Source organism: Giraffa tippelskirchi, chromosome 7 (genome assembly GCF_054371585.1).
Source record: "Giraffa tippelskirchi isolate mGirTip1 chromosome 7, T2T-mGirTip1v1.2.pri, whole genome shotgun sequence".
NCBI classification, from domain to species: domain Eukaryota; kingdom Metazoa; phylum Chordata; class Mammalia; order Artiodactyla; family Giraffidae; genus Giraffa; species Giraffa tippelskirchi.
Genome location: NC_137281.1, coordinates 118,124,087 through 118,147,393, shown reverse-complemented (window position 1 = coordinate 118,147,393; position 23,307 = coordinate 118,124,087). Strand labels below are relative to the sequence as shown.

Here is a 23,307-nt window from a genome sequence, read left to right as displayed (position 1 = left end):
AAACCACTATGGACAAAATATCAGAACAGAACACCATTGCCTTTTATATAAAGTCCTCATTCTGCTACTAAATCTTCATGTGTAGTTGAATACTCTGTGACAATTCACTATAACCCACTCATTTTATCACATATGCTGTGTGAAGAATAACAAAAAAATAATTCTAGTCACACAGAGTCAATTGTCATGATGAAACCTAGGGACCTTTACTTCTATTCTTGTGCTCCCCTTCTTTGAAGTGTTGGTCCCCCTCACTCCCAACTCAGGTACTTCTAATGGCACAAATAGGAAAGGGAACAGAATACACAACTTGATGAACATATACCATATTCCAGGCACTCGTGCAGCCATCAACAGGGTGTAATCCCTATCTCACAGTTGAGGGAATTAGGGCTCAAAGAAAAGAAATCAGTTGCCCAACACCACAGAGTTGGTAAATATCAGACCTAGGATTTGACCAAGACATCCATTCTTTGTCTCTACTCAACATTACTATTTATTTTGTCATTGTCATGTTTCCTTCTGAGTATTAAACAGCCATATATATATATATATATATATATATATATATATAAACATGCCAATATTAACAATATTAACATGCCAATATTAACAATATTAACATGCCAATATTAACAGACTATATCTGAGAGGATGTTCGGAGCTCACGTTTTTCTATGCTCAAAGGTATGATAGATGAATGACAGCAATGGATATCAAAAGCCCCCAAGTGAGGAAGTTCCTATCATGTGAAGTTCCCCAGACCTCACAAAGTTCTGGGGAAAACAGATGTCTCTGGGAGCCAGACCCTGAGCCTGGAAGCAGAATGCAAAACCTAGACATGTGATAAGCAGCCCAGGACATGGAAACATTTATTCTCCAGCTCCCCTGCACCCTGCAATCCCACTACTCATGGACAGACATTATACATTATATAATATATACATACAGTATACATTATATATACATAATCATTACACATACATCTAATGCATTTGTAAGCAAAAATTAAACTACTAAACATTAAAATATCACTGATGGGCCACTCAATTGACTGTCTTACAGACAGCAAAGATATTTTTTGAAAACTCAAACATGCCCTGATTTTTTAAAAGTGAATTTCCAAAACATAAAGCTGATCCAATTTTCTTCTTGTTTCCTCAATGATTCTCCTTGTTTCTTCCACCCCTACCAATTTGATCCCCATTCCTACCCCATATTTCTAACCATGAATGTCTCAATATCAGCAACTATTAGCATTTTGGGTGGAATAATATCTTTGTTGTGAAGGGGCTGTTATTACACAATGAAATGCTTACAACATTCCTGGCCTCTGCCCACTAGATGCCAATAGCACCTCCCTTCCTATTGCTCTAACCCCAAGCAGAAGGCTTGCTCCTAAGAAGAGCATGAAATAATTATTCCCACTGAAGATGAAGTATAGACTGATCCCCACAAAGAGCACCCTGTATTGTAACATAACTGCAATGGCAGTTACTAGCTATGCCCTTGCCCTATGACACTGCAACCTGATAGGCAGCCAGCACTAGGCCTTTTCATTCATGTTTGAACTTAGGTACCTACCTACTGCCTAAGTTACAATAGACATCCAATAAACGCATGGTGAGTAAATTCCAGGAACATATGTAAAAAGATACAGATGATAGGATTCCAAATTTCTTAAACTTATAGCAACCAACATATAAAAACAACTACTTCAGCCAGGAAACCCTACACTTGAACATTAATAAGAGTAGCAAGATAGTGTAAGTCATTTAGGATTCTGAGTTTAAATTGTAAGAGATAATAAATGCAAGGGCCAATTTCAGAGTTCAGCTGTTGTAATAATGCCCAGTCCTTCTTTCAGGAATGTTCATAAACATTGAGCTGAGCTGGTCTGCTTGCAGTTCTTGGCAGTCCTATAGTGTAACTGTTCAGTGATGGGAGATGTTAATTAATTACGCTATAAAACAGAATTACAATTAATTGTTAATTTAGGTTTTAAAGTGACAAACTTTAAAGGCTAAAAATAGTCTTTGATCTTTAAAAGGCTTCTTAATGAGGGCAGTATACTTTAAGTACATCATTAGTTTAAGTGTGCAAATTGGGTCTAGAGGCTACTAGAGCTAAGCAAATATCTATTCCAATATGTTAAATGTTTATGAGTTGGGACAGGGACAATTAATTGCTAATCAATGGGCCAAATCCTAGGTGAGGTCAGGTTCTGAAATAGGACGACAACAATAGTAAATTGGATTTAGAGCTTTCCAATGTGACCTGTAAAAACACAGGCAAGCAGAGACTAAAAGAATAGCAAGAAGGCCAAACTGACAGAAACACCCAGATAATTAAGATATTACTTATTTAGTTAATAGTAGTTTTCAAGGGTGCCATTTGTTTAGATTAATGAGCCATAATTTGTAGAATTATACTTACATATCTGTAGTTCAGTTACTTAAACATATAATTCAGGATATAAAATAGTAAAACTCAGCATAGCTTAAAGGATGATAACACTTAATTGGTAGCTAGGATTAGCAATATTCATAATATAATTTCCAATATGATCTCGACCCACCATATAATATTTCATTTTTCCAAATTCAGAAGTAAAACCCATGTATTACTTTGGTAAGCACCTTTTTAACAATCATGCAAAACTTCCACTGTCATTGCTGGTATAAGCAGCAAGCTATGTTTATCTTATAAGTCTATCTGCCTCAATATTAATTGTTTTCACTAACCTTTAGTTCAGATGAGAGATTCCAGAGACAGAGTTGACCCTCTTGACTTCCCGTCACAATCATTTGCTGGTCATCGGTGATCATGATGGCAGTGATACTGTGTGGAGGGGCCTTCTTTCCCCAGAGTGCCACAGCCTGCAGGGAGGACCTCATGGTGAAGGAACCCTGGACACACAGAAATGGTAAAAAGTGTGCACAGTTATCATTCATTAATTTTGAAAAATGTGTTGTTGTGTTGTTTCACTCAGTCGTGTCTGACTCTCTTGCAACCCCACAGACTGTAGTCCATGAAGCTCCTTTTCCATGGGATTTCCGTGGCAAGAATACTTGCCACGGAATGGGTTAACATTTCCTTCTCCAGGAGACTTTCCAACTCAGGTATCAAACTCGTGTCACCTTCATTGCAGCTGTGTCTCCTGCATTACAGGCGGATTCGTTTACAGCTGAACCATTAGGGAAGTCATCTCACAAATGTGTATGATAACACAGACTTGAACAATGCGTTCTCTCAGAGCTATGAAGAAGGGTGCTTTCCCATCAAATAGAGAAGAATGTAATCAGACATTGAAATTAGCCTCTCCACCGCAGCTCTGACTGTGGGTGACCTTGACTGCTCCAGAGTCCCTCTAGGCCTCTCAAGAAGAATAGAATTGTCTAGACACTGTAATTTGAAGACAACTTTGCAGACTTTCTCTCCCAGAAATGTCACCTCATCTAAGTAACAAATATCTAAACTTCACTTTTAAAAAGCAAATATTTTCTGTAAGAACACTGTTTCCTATTCTTCAAACCTTTTTGTATGGCTGTTAAAATTGCTGTCATATTCATGTTCCACCTACACAACTTTTAATAGTAATTTTTACTTGAACGATTTCTGTATTTGATATTTTCCTAAATGATAATTTTCATGAAATCACTATCTCCATGTAAAGTATAATTATAAAAAAAAAAAATACCTTTCAAACACAACTTTCCAAACCTATGGAACACAGCAAAAGCAGTTCTAAGAGATAAGTTTATAGCAAGACAAGTCTACTTCAGGAAACAAGAAAAATCTCAATCTAATCTTACACCTCAAGGAACTAGGAAAAGAACAAGTAATCCAAAGTTAGTTAAGGAAAGAAATCATAAAGATCAATCGAATTAAGAGTAGTTCTTTGAAAAGGTAAAATTGATAAGCATATAGTCAGACTCATCAAGAAAAAAGAGGGCCCAGATAAATAAAATCAGAAATGAAAAAGGAGATGTTACACTGAAGAAATAAATAGTATCTTAAGAGACTACTACAAACTGTTGTATGACAATAAAAAGGACAACCTAGAAGAATAGGATAAATTCCTAGAAATGAACCATCTTCCCAGACTGAATCTGGAAGAAATAGACAAAAGGAACAGATTAATAGCCAGTAATGAATTTGAATTAGTAATAAAATATCTTCCAACAATCAAAAGTAGAGGACCAGATGGCTTCACCGATGAAGAGGAAGGGAGTAAGAAGCTAAGAAAGTAAGAAGATAATAATTTCCAAAGAAAATAGGGAATCAAAGCAAAGGAAAAGAAAACCCCCAACCTCCCACAACACTCTGCTATGAGAGCTGCAAAACCTGGCAGTCTTAGGGACCTTAGTGTAAAAGTAAGTTGGCGCCCAACTCTATCACTCCTGAGAGCTCCAAGGTATTCTAGCCCAGAACAATCACCACTTATTATGGGTAAATAAAAGATGATGAAATGTCAAATGCACTCTGCTTAAGAAGACAGAAGCAGAAAGTAGTAGCAGTTATAACAAGTTCTAAGGACAGAGTTAAATAGTAAGTTTCATTTATCAGGAAAATTCAGTTTTGGGGAATATCTCATTCCCAGAAATACCAGATAAATGTGATACAAATGAAGATTATAAAGATGGTAATGAGAAGGTCCCACATGGGTTTTAACATTCTGCTGCTATAAACACTACTCCTAACTTTGTATTGGCCTTCTAGTATTACAACTTTTTTTTTTTTTTTTTTAGCATTGATGCTTTTGAACTGTGGTGTTGGAGAAGACTCTTGAGAGTCCCTTAGACTGCAAGGAGATCAAACCAGTCAATCCTAAAGGAAATCAGTCCTGAATATTCTTTGGAAGGATTGATGCTGAAACTGAAGCTCTGATACTTTGGTCACCTGATGCAAAGAGCTGACTCATTAAAAAGGACCCTGATGCTGGGAAAGACTGAAGGCAGGAGAATAAGGGGATGACAGAGGATAAGATGGTTAGATGGTATCACCAACTCGATGGACATGATTTTGAGCAAGGTCCAGGACAGGGAAGCCTGGCATGCTGCAGTCCATGGGGTCGCAAAGAGTCGGACACAACTGAGTGACTGAACTGAACAGATATATATATATATATATAATATATAATATATATATATATTGCTATATACATGAGTAATTCATTTACAAGACTGGCATGCTGCAGTCCATGGGGTCACAGAGAGTCAGACATGACTGAGCGACTGAACAACAACAAGTATTACAACAAAAATCACCATTCAAAACCATTTGCATTTGAACTGCATTTTTGGCTTGACTAATGTGTGCTTCTCAGAAGTAAGAAGTAGTAGAAAGAGAGTGCTCATGGTCACACTGCTCCAGAGGAAACTGGGCATTTTTGTTTACAAGCAATGTGCACTTGCTTCCTGCCCAAGGACTTGCTTTCACACTTTGAACTTTACCTAGGACGCTGTAGTCAGGGAAATTTGTCTAGACTGCTTAAGAAGAAACAAGTTTGGAGAACATCTGCCAGGGAATTGATATATTTGTAATGATTAGCTAAAATTCTACTAAAGGTAAATAATTTCTTTGGTGAGTTATTTATATCCCCGTTACTCTGGAAAATGATCGTCTCTGACTTGAATCACTGCGACACTGTCTACCCAATAATTGGCCACTTTATATTATCCTGTTGTTTTTTTTTTAATCTCTCTTAAAATTATGTTTTGCATTGATGTCTCCCTAATGAAGTGATACAAATCCACCAAGGACCAAGACAGTCTTTGCTAAGTGTAGCGCCTGGCCCATAGTGGGTTCTTGACAAATATTTTTTAACGGCACAGATTTTGGTGCTTCTTCCTTCTACATTCTTTGTGAAATATAGGAATCATTTCTTAATCATTATTATATTCCCTACAGGTCTGAAGCACAGGGTCTTGATTACAGGAAAACAGTAAATACTTGTAAATGAATTACTCATGTATATAGTAATATATATATATATATTATATATAATATATATATATCTGTTCAGTTCAGTCACTCAGTTGTGTCTGACTCTTTGCGACCCCATGGACTGCAGCATGCCAGGCTTCCCTGTCCATCACCAACTCCTGGACCTTGCTCAAAATCGTGTCCATCGAGTTTGTGATGCCATCTAACCATCTCATCCTCTATCATCCCCTTATTCTCCTGCCTTCAGTCTTTCCCAGCATCAGGGTCCTTTCTAATGAGTCAGTTCTTCGCATCAAGTGGCCAGAGTATTGGAGCTTCAGCTTCAGCATCAGTCCTTCCAATGAATATTCAGGGCTGATTTCCTTTAGGATTGACTGCTTTGATCTCCTTGCAGTCCAAAGGACTCTCAAGAGTCTTCCAACATCACAGTTCAAAAGCATCCATTCTTCGGCTCTCACCTTTCTTTACGGTCCAACTCTCTCATCCATACATGACTACTGGAAAAACCATAGCTTTGACTAGATGGACCTTTGTTGGCAAAGTAATGTCTCTGCTTTTTACTATGTTGTCTAGGTTGGCCATAGCTTTTCTTCCAAGGAGCATGCATCTTTTAATTTCATGGCTGCAGTCATCATCTGCAGTGATTTTGGAGCCCAAGAAAATAAAGTCTCTCACTGTTTCCATTGTTTTCCCGTCTATTCGTGATGAAGTGATGTGACCAGATGCCATGATCTTCGCTTTTTGACTGCTGAGTTTTAAGCCAGCTTTTTCACTCTCCTCTTTCACTTTCATCAAGAGGCTCTTTAGTTCCTCTTCACTTTCTGTCATAAGGCTGGTGTCATCTGCCTATCTGAGGTTATTGATATTTCTCCCGGCAATCTTGATTCCAGCTTGTGCTTCATCCAGTCCAGCATTTTGCATGATGTACTCTGCATTATAAGTTAAATAAGCAGGGTGCCAAAATATAGCGTTGATGTACTCCTTTTCCTATTTGGAACCAATCTGTTGTTCCTTGTCCGATTCTAACTGTTGCTTCTTGACCTGCATACAGATTTCTCAGGAGGCAGGTCAGGTGATCTGGTATTCCCATCTCTTGAAGAATTTTTCATGGTTTGTTGTGGTCCACACAGTCAAAGGCCTTGGCGTAGTCAATAAAGCAGAAGTAGATGTTTTTCTGGAACTCTCTTGCTTTTTCTGTGATCCAACAGATTTTGGCATTTGTTCTCTGTTTTCTCTGCCTTTTCTAAATCCAGCTTGAACATCTGGAAGTTCTCAGTTCACATAGTATTGAAGCCTTGCTTGGAGAATTTTTAGCATTAATTTGCTAGCATGTGAGATGAGTGTAACTGTGCAGTAGTCTGAACATTCTTTATACATATATGTATGATTTTCCTTGGTGGCTCAGACAGTAAAGAATCTGTCTGCATTGCAGGAGACCCAGGTTCAATCCCTGGGTGGGGAACATCCCCTGGAGAAAGGAATGGCAACCCACTCCAGTATTCTTGCCTGGGGGATTCTATGGACAGAGAAGCCATGCGGGCTAGAGACCATGGGGTCGCAAAGAGTCGGACATGACTGAGAGACTAACATTTTTGCTTTCTTTTATATATCCCACTAAGTTTCCCAGAGTGGCTTTACTACTAGGTAATATCATAGCACAATGCTCTGGACATGTGTTAGTGCTATGTAAATAAGAGTGAGCTATGACCTACAAAGAACAGCTGGTGTTTCATCAGCTTTCCCATCCTTTTGATTTTTATCCCTTTCTACAATAATAGTCTCTAAAAATGCCTTTCATATACATATATACTATTTTATTATTTTAAATAATATAATGAAAAAATAATTATAAGGAAAAAATTATTTTAGATCTAGTAATTATCAAAGTATTATAAAGCTGGCTTTGATACAATTTGATTATATATAACGACAAATTCAATTTATACCCAAGAATGAAAAACATAATATTACATTTAGATGTTATTTCAATATTATGCATTTAAATATATATTAAAATTTAGGTATGTATCAAACAAGACCAAAATTGCATTTGTGACATACTGCTTGGATTTCTTACCTTTTATTGGGCTTCTCTGATGGCTCAGATGGTAAAGAATCTGCCTGCAATTCAAGAGACCCGGGTTTGATCCCTGGGTTGGGAAGTTCCCCTGGAGAAGGGAATGACAACCCACTCCAGTATTCTTGCCTGGGAAATCCCATGGACAGAGGACCCTTGGGGGTTATAGTCCATGGGGTTGCAAAGAGTCAGATAAAACTAAACAACTAACACTTTCTTCCTATGGTTAATAAAATCAAATGTTCATTCCTTAAAAATAATTTCCATATTTTGTTTTTCTAAATAAGAGAGGTTTCTGGCTGTTACTTCCAAATGGTTTTTAGTCATTCAAATTCCATGAAATTTGTGAATATTTTTCCTTTCTAGAAAAAGCTATATTGGATAAATGATTATGATTTCTCATTTTTAATAATGAGTTTTAAAGTTCTAAGTGATAGCTTGATTTTCCATAAAGGAATCTTTATCAAATAAATGTCCTTTACAGATTGAAGGAACGCCTTCTTATAGTGAATAGGCAGAATACTTACTGTTGTCATTTTCACTGACACAGAATTTCAACAACAGAGTTCTGTGCTTCCTTTACATACCCAACTGTTGACTATGTATGCTTAGTCACTCAGTAGAGTCCATCTCTTTGTGACCCTTTGGATTGTAGCCCTCTAGGCTCCTCTGTCCATGGGTTTTTTTTCAGGCAAGGATGCTGGGGTTGCCATTTTCTCCTCCAGGGTATCTTCCTGATCCAGAGATCGAACTAGTCTTTTGCATCTCTTGCATTGTAGGCAGATTCTTTACCACTGAGCCATCAAGGAAGCCCCATATTCAGTAAATAAATAGGAGTTCTCCAACTGTATGCCTTGGCACACATCTAGGCTGTGAATAACTTGACACAAAGGGTGAGTGAAATTGAAACTCTCAAGCCAGTGTGTGTACAAAGATGATCATTTTCTATGCTTTGACGTGAAAAGCATGGCAAACACTGAATTAAGTGAAACTTGTCTAGGAACCTAAATAAGTTAAAGCTGTAAAAGGTCTAAACCATCACAGAATTAGGAAACCCATACTGAAAACTAAGAAATAAATCTCCTGGTGATGCAGTCATGCTGACAGTCAGTAACTGTTGGACAAACTGTCAACATGGGCACCTGGGAACTCCCAAATTGTCCCGTTTTAAAAGGAAATTTTTCTAAATAATATATATTTAAGTAGAAATAGCAAAGGGCTACCTGTTTTAACAACTTCCTGATCACCTCTCAAAGCCAGAGAGGCTCTTAACATTTGCCCCTCTTAACAAGTGAGACAACATCTACAAAGCTGTTAATTACAGCTGGTAAAGGATGGGTCTGTCTTTTCATTGTTTGAACCCTAGTCCCTAGCACAGGCCTGCCACATTAGGGAACATTTAATAAACATTTTTTACGTGACTGTAGTCAACCTTGAAAAGGGAGCAAGAAGAGTTCACTGGAAACTAGAAGAAACTTTAAGAATGAGGCATTAAACTCCTATATTGCTGATGAGGAATTGAAGGAAAGGTGATGTGATTTTCCTAGAACGAGAGTCTTCTTGTTCCTGGAGTACTTATGTTCTGGGGAAAGTAATTCCTCCAGTTTCCCTATTTGTGTTCCACTCAAATGTATGGGAATATATAGGGTATCTGATTCTAGATTGAGCATTAGGGTCTATCCAGCAGACCACCATCTCCATTAAATTAAAAATGTACTTTATTGGGAAAGAGGCAAGAAATATAATAGGAATTATAAAAATCTTTCTCCTCCATTAACAGCTAGCAAATATTCTTTGATCCTCAGTTTTCTCATCTACACAATGGAAAAAATAATTACCTTGGATAATTGATGTGAAAAGAGGTGATTCTATACAGACAATGCTTATAATTATTTGTCCATAATTGGACTCAGTGAATATTTACTGAATGAATGAATGAGGAAAGAATCACTGTGATTTTACACTGGGGCAGAGAATGTAACTGCCACTTCCTAGCAATGCCTTTCTTTCTTCTAGAATACTGTAACTACAATTTATTTTCTCAAAACCCATATGAGTATATACCAGAGACTTTGGCCATGAAAATATATAGTTGGCTAACATTACCTCTAAAATCTGTGATGATACTTTAATCAACTACTTCAGGTAAGATTAGGGTTCTCTGGTTTAGCAAATAAATATACAAGATGTCCAGTTAAATTTGAATTTCAGATAAAGAACAAATAACTTTTTTAGTGTAAGTATGTCCTAGGCTACATTTGAGACATGCTTATAATAAAAAAAAAAGTTGGTTATTGTACAGGACATGCTTATAAAAATTACTGTTTATCTGAAATCCGAATTGAACTGGGTATCCTGTAGGCATTTTAGGGCCACTGGAAACGCTAAGTTACAGCCAAAAGGGAGCCTTGAAGATTGCTATCATCTCCCTCTCTTCTACAGACAAGAGAATGAAGGTTTGGAGAAATTGTTTTCTTGGTCAAAGTAACCCAAGCAGAAAGTAACTAAGCGAGACCTATAACCTGGTCTCTTAACACTCCTTCTAGAATTCTCCTCCTGCACACCATGATAAAAACAACCCAACCTTCCCCACCAAAGAGTCTTAGTGACCAGCTAAGCAAAATTCTTTATGTTCATAGCTCTTTGAAAAAAAAGAAAAGCAAAAGTCAAGTAAAACAACAACAATGAAACCTCTTATGCATTCAGGCGCCAATGTGGCCTCCATTGCTTTTAAAAGCTGGCCTTAGGTCGAAGATCCCACATGCCACAACTAAGTCCTGGTGCAGCCAAATAAATAAATATTAAAAGAAGAAGAAGAAGAAGAAAAAAAAAAACACGCTTCTTAGTCCTTTCTCCATGATTATGATACCAGGCAAGCGCAAGAGAAGATAATATGCCATTACAGCCCCCATCCTCTCCTTACCTTCGCCTTCTTCCTTGTAACAAGTTGCTTTTATCTCTCTGACATGTCTGATCTGACGCAAGCAGAATAATAAATATGATGCAAATGTGGTTTTGTGGCTGGTGTCTACTGGACACTAGAATTGTTTACCTCATCATAAATAGCGCTCTTCAGGGACACACCCTGACACTGAGTCTCTGTCTTGCCAGCCTCACAGATAAAGACAAACCTCAAACTCCTTGACTAGGAGGAAAGTAAAAAGAGTGTAGCAGTTAATAACACAAGTTTGGGATAGAATAGATCTAGGTCTGCATCTTACTCTTCCTCTTACAGTTATGTGGCCTCTGAATCTATCTCATTTTTTTTTAAGATTTTTTTGATGTGGACCAATTTTAAAGTTTTTATTTGAATTTGTCACAATATTGCTTCTGTTTTATGTTTTGGTGTTTCTGGCCAAGAGGCACGTGGGATCTTAGGCATCCAACCCTCACCCCCTGCATTGGAAGGCAAATTTTTACCACTGGACCACCAGGAAAGTCCCTGAATCCCATCTCTTAAGCAGAAACGAATTCTACTTACTTTCTTCAAAACTATACTCAGGTACTCTGAGGGCCACAGATAAATTACCCCATGCTGCTTTCCTTCAAAGAAGATAACTTGGTCATCTTGAGCCCAGATGAAGGTTTGTTACCAAGTTTTCAGTCTAGGTTAGAAAACCTTGGGGTGTTAAAATTCATCAGGTTGTACACTTTAAATGAGTATAGCTTATTGTATATAAATCATACCTTAATGAAGTTGAAAAACACAGACTGGAGATAAGAATAAAATAGCTTGGTGGATATCTTACAGATAGGGAGTCAATGGCAGTAAACTAAGAGAAGATAGAGTGGGGCTTTATGAAGCAACAAGGAATAGATGTGAGCTAAAGAGAAAAGTACCCGGGGTATGGGGAGGCCAGCGTTAGAGCTATTTTAACCCCGGGAAATGAAGCAAAGTACCTCAGGACTAAGGTTCATGCACAGCTGGTCTCAGCAGAAGCCTTATGCCCCCAAACATTTCTGTTTGCAGATGCTCCCAAAACAAAAGATCTTATTTTATCAACAGATTGTAATCAGGTCATTCCTTAGAAAAGGTAAAAAAAATGTTTTTTCAAAGTCAAAAGCTGCCCAAGGCATATTTGAATAACACATGAAAATCCACCTGGTTTACCCAGCGGAGCATGACAATTTCAGAATTAACCCCTAACCATCATCAAAGCCAAGCGTCCACCTCCCCCCAAAAATGTTATTATTGAATGATTAACTGCTACTTAAGAAACTCTAGAAAGTAATGTGTTTTAGGTAGGGAATAAGTTAGTAGATAAACTCAGTGGTAAAATAACCCAGAGATCAAGGAATGAATTAGACAGACATGCAAAATAATCTCTGCATTTCACACACCCATGATCTGGAACAAATACAAAACCAAACAGCCAAAAAATCACATCCCTACCACTACATGGATGAGGTTTCCATCACAGCTTGCAATTCTGCCAGTCTTGTGAGTCAAAGATTATGAAGTATTATCATCGTCAAACTTCACCTCCTTGCTTATTAAACTGCAGAGCAACAGATTCAAAACAGCCCAATTAAATGCCAGTGTGTCCATTTGCAGTCAGTGTCAAAGAGATGTGTTTGGCCAGAAAAAAAGAAATAGGAGAAAGATAACTCATTTATTTCAGGGTGGCTCCGTCACTTCTTTTTTAATTTATTTTTTATTGAAGTATAGTTGATTTACAATGTTGTGTTAGTTTCAGATGTACAGCAACAGTGCAGTGATTCATTTGTGTGTGTGTGTATAACTGAATTTACATATATATATGACTGTGGGATTTCCCAGGTGGTACAATGATAAAGTATCAACCTTCCAATGCAGGAAATGCGAGAGATGTGGGTTCTAGCTCTACTTTAGGAAGATCCCCTAGAACAGGAAATGGCAACCCACTCCAATATTCCAGTATTCTTGCCAGAAAAATTCCATGAACAAAGGAGCCTGGCAGGCTACAGTTCATGGGGTTGCAAAGAGCAGGAACACAACTGAGCACATGCACCATGCAATCTGATTTTATATATTATATATATATATATGTGTGTGTGTATATATATATGTATATGTGTGTATATATATATATAACACACACATATATGCATATATAAAAGAATATATGTATATATTCTTTTTCAGATTATTTTCCTGTATAGATTATTACAAAATATTGAGTATATTAATACTTTTCTGTGCTATACAGTAGGTCCTTGTTGATTATTTATTTTATATATAGTAGTATGCATGCATTACTCCCAAATGCCTAATTTACCCCCATCTTTCCCATTTGATAACCATGAATTTGATATTTATGTCTGTGAGTCTGTTTCTGTTTTATAAATAAGTCCATCTGTATTAGATTCCACATGTAAGTGATATCATATATTTGTCCTTTTCTGTCTGATATTATCACTTAGTATGATAATCTCTAGGTCCCCATCTATGTTTCTGCAAATGGCATTATTTCATTCTCTCTAATGGCTGAGTAATAGTCCATCCTGTGAATGTACCACACCTTCTTTATCCATTCACCTGTCGATGGACGTTTAGATTGCCTCCATGTGGTGGCATTAGTGGTAAAGAACCCACCTGCCAATGCAGGAGACATAAGAGATGCAGGCTTGATCCCTGGGTGGGGAAGATCCCTTTGGTATGGCAACCCGCTCTAGTATTCTTGCCTGGAGAATCCCCATGGACAAAGAAGCCTGGTGAGCTATAGTCATTGGGTCTCAAAGAGTTGGACATGACTAAAGCGACTTAGCACAGTCCTGGTTACTGTAAATAATGCTGCTATGAACATTGGGGTGTATGTATCTTTTAGAATTATGATTTTCTCTCCATAAGGAAATAGAGCTCCTTTACTTTTATTTATATTCAGTCAGTGAAGAACTTTGTGAAACTCAAATTCTCTTGTCCAAAATCTTATTTTTAGACTTTTAAGAAGTGGATTTTTTTTCTTTTTAATTTATGCCATATTTAACTCTGAATATTTACAGTCCAAGTTATTGTGTTTTTGTTTTTTTTTTAACGTAGAGATTTCTATGCTTTTGAATTGTGGTGCTGGATAAGACTCTTGAGAATCCCTTGGACAACAAGGAGATCAAACTAGTCAATCCTAAAGGAAATCAACTCTGAATATTCATTGGAAGGACTGATGCTAAAGCTGAAGCGCCGATAATTTGGCCACCTGATGCGAAGAGCTGACTCACTGGAAAAGACCCTGATGCTAGGAAAGATTGAGAGCATGAGGAAAAGGGAGCAGCAGAGGATGAGATGGTTAAATATCATCACCAACTTAATGGGTATGAATATGAGCATACTCCAGGAGATTGTACAGGAGAGAGGAGCCTGGTGTGCTACAGTCCATGGGGACGCCAAGAGTCAGACACAACCTAGTGAGAACAACAAAGAGGTATCTAACATGAGCAAAAAGTATCACTGTTCTGGTCTACTCTTTAATAAATTCAAAAAATATTTACTGAGAACCAAATGTATTCAAGGTGGTGGATTGGTCTGTAGAGAATACAAAAAAAAAAAACAAAAAACAAAAAACACCCCAAAACAAAAAAACACAATCCCTAACCTCAAAATATTTACAACCGAGTCATTTTATGATTAGGGCTTCCCAGGTGGCTCACCGGTAGAGAGCCTGCCTGCCAATGCAGGAAACGCAGGTTTCGATCCCTGGGTCAGAAAGATCTCCCTGAGAGGGAAATGACAACACACTCCAGTATTCATGCCTGGGAAATCCCATGGACAAAGGAGCCTGGGAGGCTATAAAGTCTATGAGGTTGCAAAGAGTCGGACACGACTGAGCACATGCATGCACAAGTTTTATGATTAGTTTAAACTAAGTAGTCCTGTTATTAGACAAAATAATTGTTTTGATGTGTATAAACTCTGAAAACCTCTTTCCAATCTTGAGCCATATTTTTCTTTCCCATATCCAAGTGCAATCTAAAACTACCTATTTCTTTAAATTAATTCACTTATTTTTAAGTACTAAATTAGCTTACTTTAGAATAAATTGTTATATAACTATCTCCTTTAAAATTGTCTTAATCATTAATAACTATATAAAATGATGGGATTTGACATGCTGCTTAGATTTTTTTCAAAATGTACATTAAAATAAATACTTGTCTATTAACATCAATGTTTACTGTGCACTACCTAAACTTACACTGGGAGACATGTCTCTAACCCAGTCCCAAGTGAAATCTCTTCCTCTGCCCACTCATAAACCTCATTGCAACCCAGGTAACTCCTCACATGCCAGTACTCTTAGCTGATGATCCCACCTTCCAATAAGAAAAGAGCTTCCTCTCATCACTTCAACAAACTATATCTTTTCCTCATTTTTAGCTTATTTCTCTAAGATATTTGTAGTAATCTCCTATGATAACATCTTCATCATTATCCCAAATTTCATCTTCTGTCACCTCAGTTGCTGCTTCTATTAACTCTTATTTCTTGTCTTCAGGTGGTCTCCCTTTTCTTTGGCTCCTTTGCCTTTACTTATATGCATTTGGTTTAAAAATATTTATTGTCTTTTGTGTGTTAGAGACTATGCAAGATTCTAGGAATGTAGACAAGAATCTACAAACCTCGAGGAGTCACAAGTATCTGAAGAGACAAGGACATCTTGTGTCACCAACCATGTCATGAGTGCCTTGTAAGGTAAGTGCAAGAATGTTTGCAGAGGAAACACAAGTGGAACTTGAAATCAAAGGTGGAAAGGATTTCCCCATGGAGGTTAATATCTAAACTCAAATCCCAAATATTATATACTTATCAATATTATACACATGCTGGTTTTGTGACCCAAGGAAGTCCCTAGTTACTTGAAGCTTTATTTTCCTCAACCATAAAATGATAATGTTGTCTACCTGATCTGGCTGTAATAAGATTAAGGGGACAGCATGTACTCAGTGGTGAGGCCCCAGAGTCAGTGAGCTTGGATTCCAATGCCAACTCTACTGCTGCATGTCCTAGGGTGGGTTACTTTACAACTGTGTATTGGAGTCCCATCAATAAAATGTAGATAAATAATAATATCTATATAATAAATAATAATATCTATCTAATATCTAATCTATAAATAATAATATCTATCTAATAGATGTGAAAGCTAAGTGGGAAAATCCATGCAAATCATTAGATAGTGAACATTCAATAAATGTTACCTACTCTTATCAGAAGGCTTTTTAAATCTCAATATCTGTGTATAAATCCTGTTAAGTAAACAGCAAAACAAAAAATGTAATCCTCATTTATAATCCTTCATTTTATTATTCATAATTTACAATAGATCTCATCTATTAAGTGAATTAAGCAGAGGAGACTAAAATAAAACTTTAATGGTACCAAACTGGCAAAGTAGAAGAAAATCTACCCTCTTTCCATGTGTTAGGAATTAAGCCAAACTCACCACAAAATTCATATATTGAAGTCCTAACTCCCCAAATCTCAGAATGTGACATTACTTGGAATAGGGTCATCGCAGATATGATTAATTAAGTGATGATGAGATCATACTGGATTAGGTTGGATCCCAAATCCAGTATGACTGGCATCCTTATAAAACAGGGAAATTTGGAGAAAGATGCACACAAGGAGAGAGACACGTGAAGATGAAGTCAGAGATGGGGTGATATTCCTACAAGAGAAGGAATGCCAAAGATTGTCAGCAAACCACCAGAAGCTAGGGGAGAGGCATGACACAGATTCTCCCTCACAGTTCACAGAAGGAACAACCCTGCTGACACCTCAATTTCAGACTCTGAACCTCAGGAACTGTAAGATGATACAGTTCTGCCATTTAAGCCACTTAGTTTGTAATACTTGTTGTGGCAGCCCTAGCAAACTAATATACTATCTGACACATTTTTTTCTAGTAAGAACATATATCTTAATAATGTGTAGATCAATTCTGGAAATATATACTTAAATTTTAGTCTGAATCACACAATTTGTCATATACAAAATTCTGTTCTCTACTTCTTTTGTGTAATACATCTCTTTTCTACCCACATTACAGGTTCCCTGAAGAAAGAATGAATTCATTTATGAATTCGACAGGTATCTATTAAAGTGAAAGTCGCTCAGTTGTGTCCGACTCTTTGCAACCTCATGGACTATACAGTCCATGGAATTCTCTAGGCCAAAATACTGGAGTGGGTAGCCTTTCTCTTCTTCAGGAGATCTTTCCAACCCAGGGGTCAAACTCAGGTCTCCCACATTGCAGGCAGATTCTTTACCAGCTGAGCCACAAGTTCAGTTCAGTTCAGTCACTCAGTCATGTTCGACTCTTTGCGACTCCATGGACTGCAGCACACCAGGCCTTCCTGTCCATCACCAACTCCCTGAGTCCACCCAAACCCATGTCCATTGAGTCGGTGATGCATCCGACCATCTCATCTTCTGTTGTCCCCTTCTCCTCCTGCCCTCAATCTTTCCCAGCATCAGGGTCTTTGCAAATGAGTCAGCTCTTCGCATCAGGTGGCCAAAGTATTGGAGTTTCAGCTTCAGCATCAGTCCTTCCAGTGAATATTCCGGATGATTTCCTTTAGGATGGACTGGTTGGATCTCCTTGCTGTCCAAGGAACTCTCAAGAGTCTTCTACAACACCTCAGTTCAAAAGCATCAATTCTTTGGTGCTCAGCTTTCTTCACCGTCCAACTCACATCCATACATGATTACTGGAAAAACCATAGCCTTGACTAGATGGACCTTTGTTGACAAAGTAATGTCTCTGCTTTTCAATATGCTGTCTAGGTTGGTCATAACCTTCCTTCCAAGGAGTAAGTGTTTTCTAATTTCATGGCTGCAATCACCATCTGCAGTGATTTTGGAGCCCAGAAAAATAAAGTCAGCCACTATTTCCACTGTTTCCCTATCTATTTGCCATGAAGTGATGGGACTGGATGCCATGATCTTAGTTTTCTGAATATTGAGCTTTAAGCCAATTTTTTGACTCTCCTCTTTCACTTTCATCAAGAGGCTCTTTAGTTCTTCTTCACTTTCTGCCATAAGGGTGGTGTCATCTCCATATCTGAGGTATTGATATTTTTACCGGCAATCTTGATTCCAGCTTGTGCTTCCTCCAGCCCAGCGTTTCTCATGATATACTCTGCATATAAGTTAAATAAGCAGAGTGACAATATACGGTCTTGACGTTTTCCTTTTCCTATTTGGAACCAGTCTGTTGTTCCATGTCCAGTTCTAACTGTTGCTTCCTGACCTGCATACAGGTTTCTCAAGAGACAGGTCAGGTGGTCTGGTATTCTCATCTCTTTCAGAATTTTCCACAGTTTATTGTGATCCACACAATCAAAGGCTTTGGCATAGTTAATAAAGCAGAAATAGATGTTTTTCTGGAACTCTCTTGCTCTTTCAATGATTCATCGGGCCACAAGGGAAGCCCAAGAATACTGGAGTGGGTAGTAGCCTATCCTTTTCCAGGAGATCTTTCCGACCCAGGAATTGAACCAGAGTCTCCTGCATTGGAGGTGGATTCTTTACCAACTGAGCTATCAGGAAAGCCTTGATTAAAAGCTCTACTAAATGGAAAATGAAAAAAACATAGGTTCTTGATCTTTAGGAATTAACAACCCATGAGTCAAGCCACATGTAAACAATAATTGACGCAAAGTAGACAGGGATGAGTATTCCTGATGTACGAAAGCAAAGAACGCTTCACTCCCATGTTTTTGGATGGTTTATCCCTTACACCTAGGCATTTCTTTTTTTTTTTTTTTTTTTATTAGTTTATTTATCTATTTTTTAACTTTACAATATTGTATTTGTTTTGCCATACATTGACATGAATCCACCATGGATATACGTGTTTTCCCCTTCCAGAACCCCCCTCCCACCTCCCTCCCCATCCCATTCAATGCATGATACAGGGTGGTCAGGGTAGGCATCTCTTTTATAAAAATTCTGTTTTCCCATGGGCCAGTTGTCTCCTTTCCTAGGCCTAACATCTATTTCCCTTCTCCCATCTTCAGCACACAATGACACTGAAGTCAGTCCACTGCCATTATGATAATCCTTTCCTCGCAGAGTAAACAGATGGAAGGCACTCCCATAAGCAGGCATATGAACCTATGCAGACAAGTCCTGTTTGCAGAAGCCTCCCTAATACCCATGACTGCAGTATTTTCCAACTCTGCCCACAAAACAGGGATGCTTCTGCCGGGGAAGTCTTTAAGACCACCCTCTGATATTCATGGGCTTCCTTGGTGGCTCAGATGGTAAAGAATCTGCTTGCAGTGTGGGAGACCTGGGTTCAGTTCCTGGGTCAGGAAGATCCCCTGGAGAAGGAAATGGCTACCCACTCCAGTATTCTTGCCTGGATAATTCCATGGATACAGAAACCTGGCAGGCTACAGTCCATGGGGTCACAAAGAGTCGACAGGACTGAGCAACTTTCACTTTTCTGACATTCCAGAATCCTAGCAGAAGCATAGCCAAAACAGACATATCCAGAGGCTTATAGAGAGAGAATACCATAGTGGTTTATAGAGAGTGGTAGAGGGGGGCCACTACTTGAGGGTCATAATCCAAAGGAACCTTAGGATTACTAGAGTATTCAGTTCTTTAAAAAGATATTTTCTGGGACTTCCAGCTCATTTCAGCATTAATTCAAGACACAAAGGTGAGTCATTTGAAACTATTCTTCTCATCTTTGTGGATTTTCTGTCAGGAGCAGACAAATCCTACCTCTTTTTTTATATTCTCCTACCTCACCTCTTTTCACCATTTTCCCTTGTCCTGGCTCCTCCAGCCAGATCACATCCCCACCTCTTGCCTTAATTACCCTTTCCAGGACTGACTCATCTGTAAACAAGGTAGTAGTGTCATCACTGGGTACTCTTACTCTCAAGTAGTTTGAGAAGTGGGATGGTCCTTGAAGTCAGACAGATCTAGGGGTATAATCCTAGCCAAGGGAGTTAGACTTATTTACCAAGTCTCCTTTTCCTAAGAAGACTAATGGTGGATGTGTAGATTAAATGAGCTAGTACACGGGAAAGTCCCTAGCACAATACCACTTCTCAAAATACTTGAGAGTAAGAGTACCCAATGATGACACCACTACCTTGTTTACAGATGAGTCAGTCCACCACTTAAAAACTAAACAAATCAAAAACAACTTAGGTCCAACCACAGGGGTGATTAAGGTGCCATATCGCTCTTTAATCTGAGGGTAAAAGTACAAATAGATTGTCTCTACTTAATCTACAAAACCTATCCATTACATGTGTGAAAGGGGCATGCATGGACAAGAGTGTTTTCTAGGCATTAGGACTTAATACAAAATTAACAGCAAAAAGTCTAGTGTAACACTGGTGTCATGGGACAAGATTGCTAGTACACAGTGAGATTTCTACACTGCAATGATTTCAGTGCAGTGGATGTCACAAGAGGTGGCTGAGGGAGACAGGGAAGGGGTTGGCTGGCTACAGGTCAATAGAAACCAGGCAAATATAGCACTTTGTAACATATCCTGGCTTCTGATTATTTTAAAAAATATGTCCCTGGCAAGGGGGATCCCTCTTGTCACTTCTCTGTTGGGTTTCTACTGACCAAAGAAGTCACTGTCAGGTGATATCAAGAAATTCTGTCCCTGGGGCATAAATAAATGCCCAACATCCATAGTTCACGGGAATATGAGAGCCTGAGAGGCCTGGAATCGATCCAACCCATTTTAACTAGCAAGAAACTACCTAGTAATACCTTGTTTGTATTTCTTGGAGGAGGGACACAAGAAACACTTATTTCATTCCACACAATAATTCACCACAATCAGAGGGAGCACAGCAAGGGCAACACCATCTCCCAGCTGCTGATTACATCAAAGGCTTGCAGCACAAATTCAATTTTATGATGTTAATCTTGGCCTGCCACTCAGAAATTTTCTCTGAGGGATATGATTTTTCTCTGGATTTCATTTTAAGAATGATTTTCTTCACCCACAATCAATAAAGATATGTTTTCATCAAAAGACTCTATCTTGGTAGAATTCAATTGGCTATTTCAATCCCTTTTGGTGACACAATATTAATTAAAATAGTTTATGTTGCACTTCAACTGGAAAAAGAGTCAGTGAAAATAGCAGCTACTCAGAACACATGTTCTATACGCATCAACATGGAGGGCAGAAAATAATTTTCTCTTTCTCCAGGTGGCAGACATTAGCTATTCAAGAGAGTTGCTCTGACTTAGTTTATCTCTGTGTTATCACTGAAATAATAATAATAATAATAATAAATAAGCTCTTCCTGTTTGTATAGTTTGCTTAATAGGAAATTAAAATACACATGAGGAAAATGCTTCAAATTCTCACCTCCTAGTGCCTCAGGAAGAGTGAAATAAATGTCTGTGCCTACACAGCATAATGGGATATTAAGAATCACAGTCACTGTTTCTCTTAATTAAAAACAGTTATAATACTATTAAAAATTCTTTTTATTTTCACTTTCTAAATAATGGTTGCAATTGAATACATTTTCTTTCTAACAAGGGAACATAGGACAAGTATGGAGTTTTTCACACACAAAAAAGGAGAAAATTATGAAATGTATTACAGGAAATGAATTCTCTTTTAACAGTGATTTTTAAAGTGGCAGTTAATTCACTTAACAAAAACATTTATCAAAGTATCTACTGTGTGCCTGACTCTGGTCACCACTTGAGGCTGAGAGAATCTGAACTTGAGGCTGGAAATCTAAATTTTAACCAGTTCTCCAAAGATATTCTTAAGCACATTTGAGGCAAAGGAACTTAAATCAATCTCATCATCACCCGTGCACCACACAATTAATGGAATATACAAATTAATTGATACAATTAAAGAAATATTCACTGAAAAAAAGACCAAAAAGAATAAATCCCTCAAAAATTCTTCCTTGGGGCCTGATCTGCATGACCACCTGAGAACATCAAGACGTAGCTGGCCTGATTTGGGCCTTCCACAGCAAAAAGTCCTCGTCTGGCCCCTAACCTACTATTTTTCTCTGCAGTGACTACAGTTTAAAGTAGTTAAAGTCTTTGCTATCTACTGCCATCTAAATGACACAGAAAGAAATCTTCCCTGTTCTGTAGGACTTTGGAAGAAAACTATCTGAGGTCTTTCCTTGGAAATCCATGTGGGGAAAGGGCCTACACAGGAAAACTCTAAGTATTCAATCACTGAGCAAATATGTACATTGTTTGCAAGAAGGAATAATTCAAGATGATTAAGTTAGAATTTTGAGGCAAAGTCTTCCACATTTCAAAGAATTTTAAGAGCTAACGCTACCAGAGAAAAATAAGAAGGTATAGTCCTTTAATAAATTCCTCCCAAAATGTTCAAGTTGCATTTTGGTACTCCAAAAGAACTAACACATTATCCAAATCCCATCCCCTAAAAATGTTTTTCTAAGACTCACTTCAATTGCTCAGAGTGAAAACAAGAACTGGAGCAGGAAGCAGGGCCTCAAATGGTCTGAGATCCTATCATGTAAACATAGGAATGCTAACCTTTGTCCATCAAAGAATTCTTGGTGTGGTAGAACTCCTTTAACAGAGCCTGGTCTTAAAACATAGGTGGACGTTGAAAGTAAACATTTAGTGGTTGGGAAATAGGGATAATAGAGGTGAAACTATAAATAACTCCATATGTCATTCTGAACAACAAGACTGGTCTGCTTTTTATGATATACTTGTAAACATGAAGTCCCATCTATACTCAAGGCTGGATTTCTGTTGTATTTTTCTCTCATCAAGATACTAAGATGAGTGGAGGGAACCAAATTAGTTGATTGCCACCTGTGCATCAGACAGTCTTGTGTTTTCTAGGCAACTAAGTCTTCCAACAAAGTTGTGATGTAGACACTCTTATGGGAGAGACTTGAAAATCAAATAAGGACCTAATAATGTAAAATGATGGGCTCCCCTTTGGGCTTGGTGGTAAAGAATCTGCCTGCTAATGCAAGGGACATGGGTTTGATCCCTGGGTTGGGAAGGTACCCTGGAGAAGGAAATGGCAACCCACTCCAATATTCTTGCCTGGGAAATCCCATGGACAGAGGACCCTGGTAGGCTTCAGTCCACGGGGGTTACAGAATAGTCAGACATGACTTAGTGACTAAACAACAACAATGTAAAATAATATACAACCCTCATTTTACGTTTGAGGAAACTAAAGCTCAGAGAAGCAAAATAATTTGCCAATATCCTGTAGCCAGTAAAGGATGAAACAATATGTGACATGATTTATATTTGTCATGCTCTCTCACCCTATGAGACC

General features: G+C 38.0%; 2 protein-coding genes across 5 annotated transcripts in view; one reads left to right on the top strand and one right to left on the bottom strand.

Annotated features, from left to right (window-relative positions):
* UNC13C (unc-13 homolog C) overlaps positions 1-23,307 on the top strand; it is a 1,717,543-nt gene that overhangs the window by 897,466 nt on the left and 796,770 nt on the right. Inside the window, exons 20-21 of the mRNA XM_081513848.1 lie at positions 14,046-14,424; positions 15,577-15,692. The gene's annotated coding sequence lies outside the window, so the exon portion shown is untranslated. The remainder of the gene's footprint in view (positions 1-14,045; positions 14,425-15,576; positions 15,693-23,307) is intronic.
* Positions 1-23,307, bottom strand: part of WDR72 (WD repeat domain 72) — a 218,590-nt gene that overhangs the window by 191,871 nt on the left and 3,412 nt on the right. For all 4 annotated transcript variants that reach the window (XM_081513850.1, XM_081513852.1, XM_081513853.1 and 1 more), the window contains exon 2: positions 2,745-2,909. In XM_081513850.1, coding sequence (XP_081369976.1) covers positions 2,745-2,897 — 153 coding nt within the window. In that variant the 5' untranslated portion in view covers positions 2,898-2,909. The remainder of the gene's footprint in view (positions 1-2,744; positions 2,910-23,307) is intronic.